Here is a 16,250-nt window from a genome sequence, read left to right on the forward strand (position 1 = left end):
ACCCTTTATGAGTTACAGTGGGTTAAAGCAACAGTTTTTATTTATTTGAGCTCTCTTGTCCAAGGAACACTGTGTAGGCCCTTGTTTCCTTAGGGAAAAGTAGGACAGACTAATTTGAAGACAAGGAAAAGCAACAAAGTGAAGCCTTTGATGGTTACTGGGATTTAAGCAATTGTAAATTCTCTCCCTGCTGTAAATTATCTTCTCCCTCTGCTTTTCTCTTTATCTCCATTTAATTCCTTTTGCAAAATACGAACTTGATTCTTCTTGAAAAATATACCTCAGCCTGCTAAAAGCAGACATAACCATCTAGAAAAGTTATATTCAACTTGTTGGGGATCAGTCATTTTTCTTCTGCCATCAGTTCAGTTGCTCAATCGTGTCCTACTCTTTGTGACCCCATGGACGGCAACACACCATGCCTCCCTGTCCATCGCCAACTCCCGGAGTTTACTCAGACTCGTGTCCGTTGAGTTGGTGATGCCATCCAACCATCTCATCCTTTGTCATCCCCTTCTCTTGTCTTCAATCTTTCCCAGCATGAGGGTCTTTTCAAGTGAGTCAGTTCTTCGCATCAGGTGGCCAAAGTATTGGAGTTTCTGCTTCAACATCAGTCCTTCCAATGAATATTCAGGACTGATTTCCTTTAGGATGGACTGGTTGGATCTCCTTGCAGTCCAAGGGACTCTAAAGAGTCTTCTCCAAAACCACAGTTCAAAAGCACCAATTCTTCGGTGCTCAGCTTTCTTTATAGTCCGACTCTCACATCCATACATGACTACTGGAAAAACCATAGCTTTGACTAGATGGACCTTTTGAATGACAAGTAATAAAATGCTCAGCTATCCTCAATCCCAAAGAAGTCCAAGTGTACAGTAAGGTCCAGGGTATTCCTCACCTTTGAACTTCTTTAAGGATGTTCTCCTGCCAAGTGTTGCATTTGGTAGTAGCAATGGTCCACAAATGGAACATCAGTAGATGAATTCAGAACACGTGTCATTTGCTAACTGTTGTATAAGACAAAGCTTTATATGTATTTATAAGTCTTCTAATTATGCTATACCACTATACTTCTCAGTTTTTCAAATATAGTTCGTAGGCCCTTCATTATTGATGTCTCCATGTCGTCTGTAAACCGTTTCCTGTCCTGCCCTAAGCCACATTCTCACTGTTCCTCATAGTCATCTTTTCCCTCTGCCTCTAACTCGGTTTATCAAGTGCTGAATTTATGGACGGTGTCAGTAGTTTGCTGCATAGTTTGAACCAGATAGAACACAAACATGAAATGGTTTTGCTTCAAGCAGATGGTTGATTCATTTTTCTTAGTGGCATCCTGAATAGATTCAATTGCTATTTGGTCTCTAGGATATGAAAAAATAAGATTAAATTAAGTTTAGTTCAGCTTAAAATTTCAGTCTCATATTTAGTTTAATGTCCTGTTTGCAGTACCAGCTTAAACCGTGCTGAAGTGATGTGCCCTGGCAGGGAAGAATGATCAGTTTCACCAGCTTCCCTTACCCCACCTGGGTGACATTATTCTCCATTGGCCTGAGAAGTAGGAAAGAAAGAAAGTGGGTATATATCTCCTCTTAAGTAGCATCTTATGGTGCTCATGTATTGTATGTAATAAAGACACAAACACTTGTTTTCTTTGGGATACAAGTGGGGCCTCTTAAGAGGTCTTACAGAAGCTCTTCTGTCTTCTCATTTCTTCAACAAGAAAAAGTATGCTGTGTAAACATGTTTTCGGGCATCTCATCCTAGAGTACTCATGCTCCATACACAGCACTCCTATTAGCTAAACCATAGCTGCCTCCTTCAGTTTCCACTTGACCTACAAAAATGCTTTTGCTACACCAAACGTTGGGAAGTACAAGATGCCTCCTCTCCTTACTACATCACCATTTCAGATCAGTTTTAACACTTCAGTAGTCACAGGAAGCAAACAAAAAGTGTTCAGCTACTTAAGCACAGTACAAGTTGGTAGTCAGAAGCCATCCCATCCACTTTGTGCTCCTAGGCTCTATAAATGGTGGACTTGGAGTTACCCTCATTTGTTTGGGGCAGAGGGGTGAAGTACCAGTGTTTTTGTCTCCCTGAGGAGTAAACAGGAGCCATCACACTCTCCTCCTGGGCCATAGATTCAATGTGACTCTGATTCTTTCCTAAATTTTCAGACAACTTTAGAATCCGTGAGATTGGTGGAGTAATGAAGGAAAGGTCGATTTTTGACCTCTTTTGTGAACGCTTTTGAGGTAAATCTTATTCCCATCTCTTAGATGAGTAAACTTAGCACTTACAGTTTTCAGTTGAAGGCGATAGCCAAAAATCTAAAATAACAGAGTCCACTGTGTTCCTGATGTAACAGTGCAGCTTCAGAAGAACTCGTAAGTTAAGTCAGAGTTAGGACATGAGGAAACAGCTAATCAAAATTGCTCTCAAACCCAACAATGTAATTCAGTCGAATTGAATATTTTTTTTAATTGAAGTATAGTTGATTTACAATGTTGTGTTAGTTTCTAGTGGACAGCAAAGTGACACACACACACGTACATATTCTTTTACATTCTGGTTTATTAAAGGATATTGAATATAGTTCCAGTAGGACCATGTTGTTTATATATTTTATATATAGTAGTTCGTGTCTGCTAATCCCAAACTCCTAATTTGTCCCTCCCCCACTCTCTTTCCCTTTTCATAACCATAAGTTTTTTTATATCTGTGAGTCTGTTTCTGTTTCATAAACAGATTCATTTGTGTCCTATTTTAGATTCCACATATAAGTGATATCTTAATATTTGTCTTTCTGACTTACTTTGGTCATCTCTAGGTCCATCCCTGTTGCTCCAAATATAACAGACTATGACTACTTGGCATTTGAACACATTACAGCCTCTTCATAGATGACAAAGAAAAACGAAAAGGAAGCAGTTGCATTAATTACCAGGCCTATTGAAGTTGAAACTCCAGAAGATAGAACTTGATCAGGACAGTCTGTGCAGTGTGGTGCAGCTGCTAAATAATGTAGATTAGTACCCTCTTGGGTCTCTACATTAATTCCCGAAGAGCTGGGAGTTTAGGATTTGGTTTGAGCACATCTCTTTAGTTAATCCCTATTGTTTTACACTGGCCAAGGTAGCAGCATTCAAGGTGGCAATTAATGCTCTCCCTCAAGCAGAAACTTCAAGGACTGCTTTCCTTTATTTGCATCAGAATTTGGGACATAGATTTTTGTTTTGGTTTTAGTTCCTCTGCTACAAACATCATTCAGAGAAATGAGGTTTAGCTTTAACATTGGCTAAAATATTTCACTACTTAGGGAAAAAAAATGCTGAAAATCAAATGTTTGGCACATCCAGCTCTCATTGATAAGTATAAGAGTAAAAAAATAAGTAAAATGAATAAGTTTATCATTTACTGCACGATGATCATAAACCATGCTATATATTTTTTTTGTAGAATCAGCCATCTGACATCTATTCTTCTTTCTTTATTTACTAGAAATATTTATATTAATTTGTCTGAACTAAGAGTCTGACGTTTTCTTTGCAAATTGAACCAGAACAGGCCAGAATCTATAATTCTTTTGGAGATCCCTACTCCAAACTTCTGAGAAGCCTATCTTTCAGCATCCTAGCCCACTAAAAAGAGGAGCCTGGCAGGCTACAGTCCATGGGACTGCAAAGAGTTGGACACAACTGAGCACAGCACATTCATATTTTAAATATATATGCTTTGGTGCAAATTCTCAGTTTTTATGTCTCATGAAAAATATATTCTTCAGAATGAAAAATGCATTCTTCCACAGTTTCTTAGGCATGCTGCACTTTGACTGAAGTGAATGTTGGGCCACAAGGGTTAATCTGTTATTTTGAAAAGGAATGTGAGAGTCGATCAATTCACAGTGGAGACAACTTTGCATTGCCAACAGAAACCATTAACCTCTTAATTTTATATTGCATAGCACTTTGGGGGAAATAAGAATATTTTATTTTTGTGTATGTTGATTTTATTTAGTTTTCTTTGAATTTTCTCTGAAAACCAAATTAAACATGTTTTCACTATGTCTTTTCTTGGTAACCATTACTAGGATTCCATTTTCTACCTTTCTGTTTTTGTTGTTGATTGCCAGTCTTTTAATGGTTTTCTAACACCCCTCATATTTGCTGTTTTTGCCTAGCTATACGATTCTGCTTATGGCTGAGTGGATTAGCAAAACACATGAAATAACATTTTAAAACAGCAGTTGAGCAGTATTCTGGAACAAAAACAAAAATATAGTTCTGGGTTAGGACGTCCTCCCAGCTCTATTCAGTGAAACAGCACAGGTTGAGTGCACCAAGAATCCTTGAAAATTCACAGGCCTGGCCTCCTATAAGGGTTGGCTTAACAAGATATTTAGAAATAGAAGACTGCCTATGCCATGACTAGTTCAAAGAATTCTGCAGGCTTGGATTGACATCAGGTCTTTTCACTCCCTGAGATAATCAAAGGATCTCTGTGAATCACTCTCTGTTATTGACTGCCAGGCCAGGCAAAGAGACAAACCACCTGAGATCAACTCTGCCATCATCTTGTAGGCCATTTCATTTCTTTCAACCAGAATTTCATGAATAGAAAAAGTTAGATTTCTAAAAATAATTTTGAGGCTAGATATGTGATTTAACATTATGTTATATTGTATCCTATTCAGTTATATTAGTATTCTACAGATGTGCACAGGAGAGTAAGCTGTTTTTGCCCTTAGCCAGATAAAGGACTGGATTTACACAATGCCAGAGTAGGCAATTGCAACTTGCTCTGGTTGGAAAGTTTCTCCGGCCACCTCTCACAATAGAGAAGTTTTATCATTAGAGAGTCATTTCTCAGGAGTTGCTCCCAGAAGGCTGCAGACATTCTCGTCTGTAATACAGAGAGCTCTGATTATAGCCATGAGCACAGTTATCTGAATGATTATGTGAGGCAACTTTAATTGAATTTTTTCCTGAAGAAAAAATAACTGTATTTGAGTTAGAATACAGGACAAGGTCTTGGTCACTGACTTTGGTCAAGTATTTTTTCATAGAAATAGATTTAATGCTCTATCCTATTCTGACACATTTAATAATAATAAAAGTAACAAAGATGTGTTCTCCAAAAGATATATCTCCAAGTGTTGGTGAACTATTTTTGTTTTTCAATTTCTTCTGTGAATCCAATATTTTGGTCTTAGACTACTTGAACTTTTCTCTGTTTTCTCCACAAATACCATTCATCCGGTCATAAAACTATTGGCCTTTTTTCGCAGAACGAATATTGGGCAATGGACAAGACAGCCATAATCTCTAAACTCATTAGAGCTTACAGTCTAAAGTAGAGGCAGTTAATGGGAAATTACAATGTGATGTTATACATGTTAAGACAGAAATAAAAGGGCAAGAGAGAACACAGGGTTTTAGGGTCAGCTACCTGGAGAGGGAGATGTCCACATTTCCAAGGTAAGACTCAAAGGATGAATATAATTTACCCAGGAAAAGGAAGTTTGGTCATGGGATTGTTCTAGGAAAACGGAATAGCATGTTTAAAGCCAAGTATAAAGAGAAATAGAGTGTATGCTGGGAAATTAAAACTAACATATCTCTATAGCTTCTGCAAGTAGTAGAAGATACCACGGGGACTATGAAAGAACTTTTGAGCTGTATTAAAAAGTACAACTTTTATCCTAAGGAAAATAAGGAATCACTGGATGATTAAAGAAGATAATTGTTACGTTGCTTTACAAATAAGATACTGTATCTGCTTTGCAGATGAGTAGTGGCATGGCAGGATACCAGCCAAGAGTCCTGTAACCATGTTTGAGGCAAGAAATGCTAATAACCTCAAGTAGGGTATTGGTGTTGAAATGAGGGAGAAAAGGATGGAATCAAGAAATACTAGAAGGTAGAAGAAGGGATTGGTTGACTGATGGGCTCATTAATTGCAAAATGGTGAAGGATATAATAGAAGAGGAAATATCCCAAATAATGGCTAATAAAGGCCATGATGATAAAACACTGAGACAGGAAAAAAGAATACACAGAAAGAAGAAAAGCAAGTTGGGGAGGTCTCAGAGTGGATCCATATTTAGTGCTGTTGTTTTGATGGCTGTGGGACACCCAGGTGGAAATGTCAAGTAGGAGAATGCATAGGCAAGTGTAGAGAACAAGCAGGGAATCTGCACTGGAGATGTGGAGTTAAGAATTGTGAGCTTATGAGGTGTAATTGTATTTGAGGGCATGGGTAGAATGTTAAGAAAGAAAAGCCTCAGACAGAATCCTGAAGATTTATGGTGTAGGTAGAAATACCTAGAAGACCTTCCTTGCTCCCTTAGCATCACACATCTTTCAGCTCCTTTTCCTTTGGTCCAGATGCCTTTAGATTTGTTCTTACTTGAGTAACGCTATATTCCAAGTTGGCTTCATTAAAGGACATTGATACCTGTAGTATCTTTCAAAGTTAAGAGCCAACATTTATATTCTTATTCTGTATGTAATATAAAAAAGCAGGATTATTTTTAAAACCCTGATCATGGTCATTGGGAAGGATGGTCCTTTTGTATCAGATAATCATGCCTTCATATTTTATAATAAGGAAAAATTCTTGATTATGATGCATAATTTAAGGAATTCTCAGTAAGTTACCTGTCCCATTTCTTTTATAACTACTCTTTTAAAGGTGAACAGATCCTTGAAGGGAGACTCTGCAATCTGTTCCACATGCTATTTATACTTAAAAAGTGTTAAATTATCCTAATCATACTTATAGTAACAATCAAGATTAATTGCAGCTATATTAGGGTTACTTATTATTTGTTCTACTTCAGCAGTAACACAAATCCAATTGCACAAGCAATTTCCATAATCCAAATTGTGAAAGGAAGAGGAAGAAAAAAATACCATGCATAGTTGGTTGAAATAGTATTCAAAATAAATCCATAACCAAATGTTTCTCTAAAATTCCCTTTTTGAAAAGGAGCTGATTCTGAACAGATTGTATATGTGTCTCACTGGTGGAAGTGGATTATCTATCTTGAATTGGATTGTGATGACGATGACCCTATTCTAAGTAAACCAAATCTCTTGAACTATATAATGAGATCAGGAGGAGCATTCGGCCTGAGAACGACAGATTGCAACAACGGAGATGACTTCACTAATGTTTTTCCAAGCCTCTTTCCTTGATGTACATAATACTGTGATTTTTGTCCTGCAGAGATTCCTGATGTAGTTTTGTATGCTCTTTTTTTCTTATTCTTATTTTCAATTTTTTAAGTAGAGCTGAATGAGTGGCAGGAAGCTGCGAAATCTTTCTTACAAAAAGGTGATGAGGGAGAATCTAGAATCTTCTTTTGCTTTGCAGCTGGAATGCAGAAAAACTATCACCAGTAAACATTGGACTGATTTTTTTTTTTCCTTTCTTTCTTTAGGCTGTGAGGAGGCAAAAGTTGCTTGAACAGAGTATCCAGTCTGCCCAGGAGATTGAAAAATCCTTACAGTTAATTCAGGAGTCCCTCTCATCAATTGATAAGCAGTTGGCAGCTTATATCGCTGACAAAGTGGATGCCGCTCAGATGCCTCAGGAAGCCCAGGCAAGTAGAACCTGGGACGAGCTTCTTTGGTTTTTATTATCTGACCAAGACAGTGGTGAATTTCTAACTTAAAATTTATTCATCTAGTTGCACAGAGTGTTATTTGATCGATGGATTTGACTGTTTGGAGATAAGGGGGGAAAGAGCTCTAGATTAGTACTCTAAGATTTATTTTCAAATGTATGTAATGGAGGAACTTGAAATAGACACTTAAAAGACTGGAACAGTATCACACTGAAGTCTGCTATTAATCACTATTTTTGGTCTATACTTTAGCTGGAGGGAAACCATAGGAATGTAAATTATGAAGAAAATATTTTTGGTGGTACTATTAAAAATGCAGCCCCAAATATTTTCTTATCAATTCACCTTCATTATCCTGGAATCAGAATTCATATAACCTATACTCTACATTTAATGTGTTGCAAGTAGTTAATAATAAGGAATTAGAGATATAAATTTACATTTTATTACTAATATTCTCTATACTCATTTTCACATATGATATATTCAGCACTATTCAATCTGAATTATGAAATATATTAAACTAATTTTTCTAGAATCAGAGTTAAAATAGTAATGAAATAAATCTAAGTCAAATTTATACTGAGTAAATTTAGGCTATATTCATATTAATTTTCAACTTGGACAGTAATGCTTTATTTCTATTTTTAAATAACATTTGCTTGTTTGTAAGATATCATAAGTATTATTTGTATAAATGTCTTTAGAGTTTTCTGATAGTAAGGTTACATATCATATATATATATTAGGAACCCAATACCCAGGGATAACTCAGACTGATACATTATAATGTGAGAAGCATTAGAAGGTTATCTGTCCATCCCCAAGGCCCTCTCCCCACTAATTGGTGGAGATACATGAATGTTTCCACTTTAAAATAAATTTGGATTTATGAAATACTAGATTTATAAATTATGGTTATGATGCCATTACAGTGCATTAAACCACAGTTAAATGGATGTTCAAAGCATCATTGAACATAATAGCATGTGTTAGTTTACCATATTGTATAAGTTTTGTCTGAGAAAGTCTTTGAGTGCATGGGATAGAATACAAGTAGTTTGGATAGGCTGAAAAAGTCTAGAGTGGTGGGATTCCTCATTGACTGCTGTAGCAAGAGGTGAAGAAAGTGAAGTTGGGGAAGTTTTTGATGATAAAATCCTCATGATAGTTTTCCACTAGGGCCGTATGTAACCTCCCTGGTATATACACTTCTTCAAACTTACCTAGTTTCGTCAAGTTCTCCAGCATTGTCTATTTTGAAGGCTCTTTCAATTTGAGCCACATACAAACTTTTTTAGGCAAGCTTTAGAAAAATGCATGATAGGAATGAAATTTTTACTGAATTGAAAAGAACTACACGATTATAAACTGAAGGCAGAGTAGAACTGCTTATTTTGTTTAATTTAGTGACATGAATTTGGAAGAAGGTTTGATTAAAGATGTCTCATACCTTTTTGAATGTAATTAAGGAAAAATTTGAATGGTATAAATATTAAAATCAGTTATACTATAAAATAAATGGAGTTCCTTTTTCAAGCTGGTAGAATGAAGCTATAAGTAGCAAATTTGAGATTGGCAAAAGTTCTTAGTGTCTGAGGTAAAAATTGGGAACTTTCAGAAAAATAATATTGTTTACTTGAAAAGGTTGTTGACCCTGAATGTTTGTTTATTTACTTATGAATACATGATTCCATAAACATGAATATAACATGCTAGTTTAATAACATAAAGATTTTTGTTTTTCTTTCTCAAAAACTATGATAAAAGATTGTTAATAACAGTTCAAAATATTGTTGATAACAGCACACAGATTAGGACATTTCAAATCTACTTGAAAAAAGAGATTCTGGAATACTAACAAGTTCACATCTATTTTCCTTACATTTCTGTTTGCACCTGCATTTCAAGATGATCTTAACTTTGAATTCCCCAAGTGGTAATATATTATAAAATGCATGGCACCCAAAAGCTATAGAAACATTCTTTTCCAAAATTCTTTTTGTTTATTCATTTATTTATTTTTGCCACACCATGCCACATATGGGATCTTAGTTCCCTGACTAGGGATCAAACCTGTGCCTCGTGCACTGGAAGTGTGGAATCTTCACCCCTGGACTGCCAGGGAAGTCCCTCCAAGCTTTTATTTTAAGATGACATCAAAGTGAATTGTTTTCCAGAACAGAGTTAGCAACTACTCAGATTTACTTCAGGGATTGCCTTTCCTGAAGCTCAATATGAATCTCCCCTGGAAGGAACAAGTAGAGAATAAAGGGATTGTCTGTGAAATGAGAACTTAGGCACAGCATGTCAGACAAAGAACTTCCTAAGAATACCACCGAAATGACATTTTTTCTAAGCATAGATAATGAGGCTAAATTTAAGGCTTGGTATAAATGAAACTTCATACCCAATGTGTTTCCATAAATTGGCATAAAAGTTCATTGCTAATTAAAAGCTTAATGGGGTTCGCTTTCCCTTTTCAGAAACTGAGTACTTGTTTTAATACATCACTGAAAAGCAGGACAAGACGAATGGCATTGCCATATTTGGTCATCTTATATCTGTGCTCAGTTTTCCGGTCACATATTGGCCCCATAGATTTGTGGATGTTTGACTCCACCGTGTGGTGCACTGGTAGTTTTACTACTAAATTTAAATCTGTAAAAAGAGTCTTCCTTTTTCGGCCTTTTAAGAGTGTTTGAGATTCTCAGGTATTAAAAACAAAATCAGGATTAAGGGAATGGGCGCAATGTGTATTATATTTTGACAGGTATACTCTTATTTTATATAAAAGCAAATGTAGATCAGGTCACTTTCTTGAGCATAAAGGAGCTTCCCACTCCCTCTGCATATTCATTGACCAGTTATCTGTCATGATTAAGCAAACTGGGCCTTCTGATTCTAAACCAGATTAAAAATATTTTACCTTTCTATTTAGTGCCATGAGCCTCAGGAGTAAAGTTTAACCTTTCAGAAAGTAAAACCACATCCTGCTAGCGCAAACATTGACTGGAGTGTTTTATTTCAAAAAAATAATTCTTAAGAAAACCACGTTCTTAAATTGAATGACTGCAGCATTAAAATGCCAGCCTATATAAAGAGAGGCTCTTATTCACGTATAAAATTAAGATGACATCTTATTAATTCAAACAGTATAAGGCAAATGGGGGAAGCTCTTCTTGATACAGAAATTGATTATCTGAATACATAAATCAAAAATTTGAAGATATATTTTAAAAATAGTATGATTAAAATATGAAAACCCCATGAGTGTTTCTTTGAAACAACTATACAGAATATAATCTTCAAATTGGATTACTGCAGGGAAGCACATGGCGTGAATAGAGCTGTTTACTCCTTAATTTTACTGAAGAACATGGTAAAACACAGAGATTTAGTTTTATCACCTAAGGTCTGGAGGCAGAAATCCAAGTCCTTAGCTTTGCATGGCAGGCCAATCAAGTCAGGATCTCTAGGTGGACTCAGTCATCAGAATTTTGGGAAACCACCCCCCCCACCCCAAGTTATCCTAACAGGTATCTAAGGTTGAGAACTTTGGAAATGGCTAGTCCCAGGCTTCCCCCCGCACCCGCCCCCCCCCCCCCCCCCCCCCGCCCCGACATCACGTTTCTCAACAGTTTGACAAACATTCTCACCTATGGCTGAGTCAAAATTTCACTGGGAGGAAGATGGGGTGGAAATCAGACATTGGTGACTTGAATCTTGCTTGTTTCTTTAATCTTATGGGAAATAAGTGAAGGCAGACAATATAGCTGAGAACTCCTACATGAGTGAATTAATTTAGACAAATAAATTTTCCTTATGAATGTTTTAAGAGGAAGAGGAGCTTAGCTTAGTCATCTTTTTTTCCTAATTCCACATATGTTAATGTGCCAGTTAGCTTCTCTAAATCATTGTAGGAACTGTGATAACTATGTCTAAATAGCCAATTAAATGTTGTATACTTATTAAGATTACACAGGTACTTTAATCTGTATTTTTCCCTTTTATAGTAATCTCATAGTTTGAATCTCCAATATGTAAGAACAATCTAACATGAGTACCTGTTGAAATGCTCCACATCATTATGTGTTGAAGATACATGTTTTATAGAAGAGAATGTGACCCCTTTACTTAGATTACCGCAAGGAGCGTTGGGGTTGTTTAGCAGTGACTGTGATTGCTAAATTGTTCAGTTTTTTGTCCTGCAGATTCCTGATTTCATCTTCTGCAGCCTCATATCTCACACAGTAGATTTATGTTCATGAGTGAAGTCTCACTCGTGTCCAACTTTGCGACCCCATGGACTGTAGCCTACCAGGCTCCTCCCTCCATGGGATTCTCCAGGCAAGAGTACAGGAGTGGGTTGCCATTTCCTTCTCCAGGGGATCTTCCCGACCCAGGGATCAAACCCTGGTCTCCCGCATTCCAGGCAGACGCTTTAACCTCTGAGCCACCAGGGAAGCCCAGGGAAAAAATAAATGACTACCAAAGGAGAGGACGTCATAGTCAGCATAGAAAAGTGCTACTATATTTTGCTCATCAAGCTAGGACTTTTGGGTAGTCCAGATATCTACAGAGCAGATATCTTCCTTCTACCTCTTTTTCCATCCCAGTTAAAATATGGTTAAAACTTAGTATCAATAAACAGAAAAGAGGAATCTTCTTTTCACTAAAGAAAGCTGTTAATTATAGATGATTGAATTAGCTGCACATCAAAATAAATCATAATTGAGGTCTTCCTGTATTTATTGAAGCTAAATCTTCTCACTCACTTAAAATATATTTGGCTCTGTTTAAATGAAAACATTCCAAATTTCTCAAAGTCATTGCTTAAAAAATAAAGACCTAAATGCAAATTTTGGTATATCAGATTAAGCTTATGATTTCATTATGGAATAAAAAAGACTTTTATAGTGTAAATAGGCGCATTCGATTGCCAGATGACTCAAAACAGTCTAACTTTACAGCCTACTTCACCAATTTATGAACTAGACAGCATAAACCCATATAGGGAATTCATCCAGGAATAATGTAATAATGAAATGATTTAATCACAGAACAATAAAATGGAGCATGATTACAGATATTTGGACTCTGATATTAAACTCTGCATAACCGTAACACACATTTTCCTTTCTTTTTACCCAGCAATATAATGATAAACAATGCAGTGAATTTTAAATCTGTTCTGACACTGAAATGCTGCCTATGTGTATTACTGTATAGAACTGATTACTCCCCAATATAAAATGGCTATTATTGTTATTTTGACATATTTAATATTGTGGGAAACAATCACAAGCAAGAGTTGCAGAAGATGTGAAAATTTCCTTTTTTACCATGTCCCACATTTTAAAACTACAAACTGTTCAAGATCCTTTTAGTATATTTTATTTCTTTAATTTTGTGAGTATGTGTTATATGTGGCCATTTCACCATCTTGAGGATGCCGTATCAAAATTACTGTTTGTTTAAAAATTACTCATCTAACTATTAAATTTCCCCATTTGTAGTCTTAACATGACATCTAATATTTTTATTTCTGAAATATTTTCTTTGGAGTCATTTTCTTTATCTGATGTGAGAAAAGCTTGAACAATTATCTGACATAAAGTTTCCTTTATTCCAGTAAATAGTTACAGCTTAATTTTGCTCACCACTTTCTGTCATTAATTTGATATATGAGAATGGTCTGATGAGGTAAATCATGATAAAAAGCCCTGTTCTCTGCTCAGTTAGTTGTAAAATGCTATATTGGAAATGTCATTAATGTTTGATTTTTAGTTTTATAACTTGCCCTTTACCATCTTTAATGGAAAAATGGCTATTTTCATTTCCATTGTTGTTTCTTGCTCTCAATATATAGTGCTAATTGTGAACATAATTTCTGTATTATCAAATGTCTTATTTTTGTAATGCTATGATTATTTAATTTGCTTTATATTATTTCACTCTTTTTATGAAAAACATCTAGTGATCCTGAGAAATATTAAGTTGAGAGTTCCTTTTAGAAAATACATGGGGGTTCCAAATTGGCATCATGCATTGGCTACTTCCTTTCATTTTATTTCTTTTGGAAATTACTGATTTAATATGAGGCTAAGATGAGAGTTTCACATGATCAGTTATTTTCTTCAAACATTTACCATCCATACCCTGGTAGATGTGCATTTTAAGTAAACATGTAACTGAGATAGTACAGTCTTTAGACCTTTAGCAGATCATAGAAATCTGGTAGCTACCTTTGGAAATCATTATTCTCTGGATGAAACTGTCATTTCCCAATATTTTCTTCTATATTACTAAAGGGTTTTTTTTAATGTTATTTTTTTCATTGTCTGATTATAATATCAGAAAAAAATGATCCATCTTTTTTAAAAGTAATTTGTAAAGGGGAGATTGTCCACTTTGCATAGAAGTTTCCATAATAGGTATTTAAACAAATCACTGGAGAATCCCAGGGACGGGGGAGCCTGGTGGGCTGCCATCTATGGGGTTGCACAGAGTCGGACACGGCTGAAGCGACTTAGCAGCAGTGGCAGCAAAGTGGTAGAGCATTTTTAAATTATACAGTTTCAGAATAATAATCAGATGATGTTAAATAAAGAAGGTGGTAAAACATATCCTAAGTACAAACTAAAAATTAAGTATCAATTGAAGGTAAGAATTGTGGAATTAATTTTTAAAGGTGCTAGCTAAATATAAGTATGGTACATGATTACAACCTTCCCAAAATAGATCAATTAGAGATATATATCTATTTTTATCTTGTTATTTTAATAATGAAATAAATTGTCACCTCTAAATAAACACATTAAGTGCATGAGAGTATATCTAGTACATGAGTATATGTTTACACTCACTAAGTACATGAGTAGGATTTCTCAAATTTACTTGTGTGATATATTTTGCCAAAAAAATCAGAAGAATATTTTGAACAAAGAATTATATTCCTCTTGGCTATTAACACATATTAATATATAAAATATTCTGAGAAGTTCTGTAGTATTGTTATCCTTAGTTTATAAAATATATTTAGTCACTGTGCTCTTATCATGCATAATACTTAATTGATGAAGAAATTTTGATCTCTAATCCTATTGGAATAATGCTACAGATATGAGAATTTTTCTAGGAATTCTGCCTATAAATTATCATAAAATCTCAGTTTTATATGACATTCAGCCATCATTTTTTTTTTTTTTAGTTTTAATGGTTTTAGTAGTGGTGACCTTTCTAAGAGTACAGAAATTCATCCACTCAATAGTCTATGTTGATATAAATATGAACATTTCAAAGCCCATGTAATTTTTGCACTGAAACTTAAAAATTTGTGGGTTTTTCTTCACAAGTTACATGGTCCTTCACATCCCCATTTGACAGATAAAAGTTAAGTTTTGGTCATTTGTTTATAAGTAATTTTTGTCCTCATTGTTTTTAAATCATAAAAACATTATGGATTGTTTGGAAAAATGTGAAGTTTATCACCAGAAGGCCTATGTTTCAGTAATCACTAAAACTCTTTTGGCTTTTTTTTTTTTTTTTTTGTAATGCAGTGCTACTGGAGGCAGCTTTGAGGGGATAGTCTTTAAGGGGGAAAAAAAAAAACTTTATAAAAGAAAATCAAATTTTTTTAGAGAATAATTTTATTATTTTTGGCAAGTGACAATCCCAGTTGTGGATGTGACTGGTGATAGAAGCAAGGTCTGATGCTGTAAAGAGCAATATTGGATAGGAATCTGGAATGTTAGGTCCATGAATCAAGGGAAATTGGAAGTGGTCAAGCAGGAAATGGCAAGAGTGAACATCAACATTCTAGGACTCAGCAAACTAAAATGGACTGGAATGGGTGAATTTAACTCAGATAACCATTATATCTACTACTATGGGTAGGAATCCCTTAGAAAAAATGGAGTAGCCATCATAGTCAACAAAAGAGTCTGAAATGCAGTACTTGGATGCAGTCTCCAAAATGACAGAATGATCTCTGTTCATTTCCAAGGCAAACCATTCAATATCACAGTAATCAAAGTCTATGCCCCAACCAGTAACACTGAAGAAGACATACAAGACCTTCTAGAACTAACACCTATAAAAGATGTCCTTTTCATTATAGGGGACTGGAATGCAAAAGTAGGAGGTCAAGAAACACCTGGAATAACAGGCAAATTTGGCTTTGGAATACAGAAAGAATCAGGGCAAAGGCTAATAGAGTTTTGCCAAGAGAACACACTGGTCATAGCAAACACCCTCTTCCAACAACACAGGAGAAGACTTTACACATGGACGTTGGCAGATGGCCAACAGTGAAATTAGATTGCTTATGTTCTTTGCAGCCAAAGATGGAGAGCTCTATACAGTCAGCAAAAACAAGACTGGGAGCTGACTGTGGCTCAGATCATGAACTCCTTATTACCAAATTCAGACTTAAATTGAAGAAAGTAGGGAAAACCACTAGACCATGCAGGTATGACCTAAATCAAATCCCTTATGATTATACAGTGGGAGTGAAAAATAGATTTAAGGGACTAGATCTGATAGAGTGCCTAATGAATTATGAACGGAGGTTCTTGAAATTGTACAGGAGACAGGGAACAAGACCATCCCCATGGAA

General features: G+C 35.5%; 1 protein-coding gene across 1 annotated transcript in view; it reads left to right on the forward strand.

The window, feature by feature from the left end:
• DMD (dystrophin) overlaps positions 1-16,250 on the forward strand; it is a 2,235,978-nt gene that overhangs the window by 854,439 nt on the left and 1,365,289 nt on the right. Inside the window, exon 30 of the mRNA XM_052663429.1 lies at positions 7,445-7,606. Within this exon, the coding sequence (XP_052519389.1) occupies positions 7,445-7,606 (162 nt within the window). The remainder of the gene's footprint in view (positions 1-7,444; positions 7,607-16,250) is intronic.

Source organism: Budorcas taxicolor, chromosome X (assembly GCF_023091745.1).
Source record: "Budorcas taxicolor isolate Tak-1 chromosome X, Takin1.1, whole genome shotgun sequence".
NCBI classification, from domain to species: domain Eukaryota; kingdom Metazoa; phylum Chordata; class Mammalia; order Artiodactyla; family Bovidae; genus Budorcas; species Budorcas taxicolor.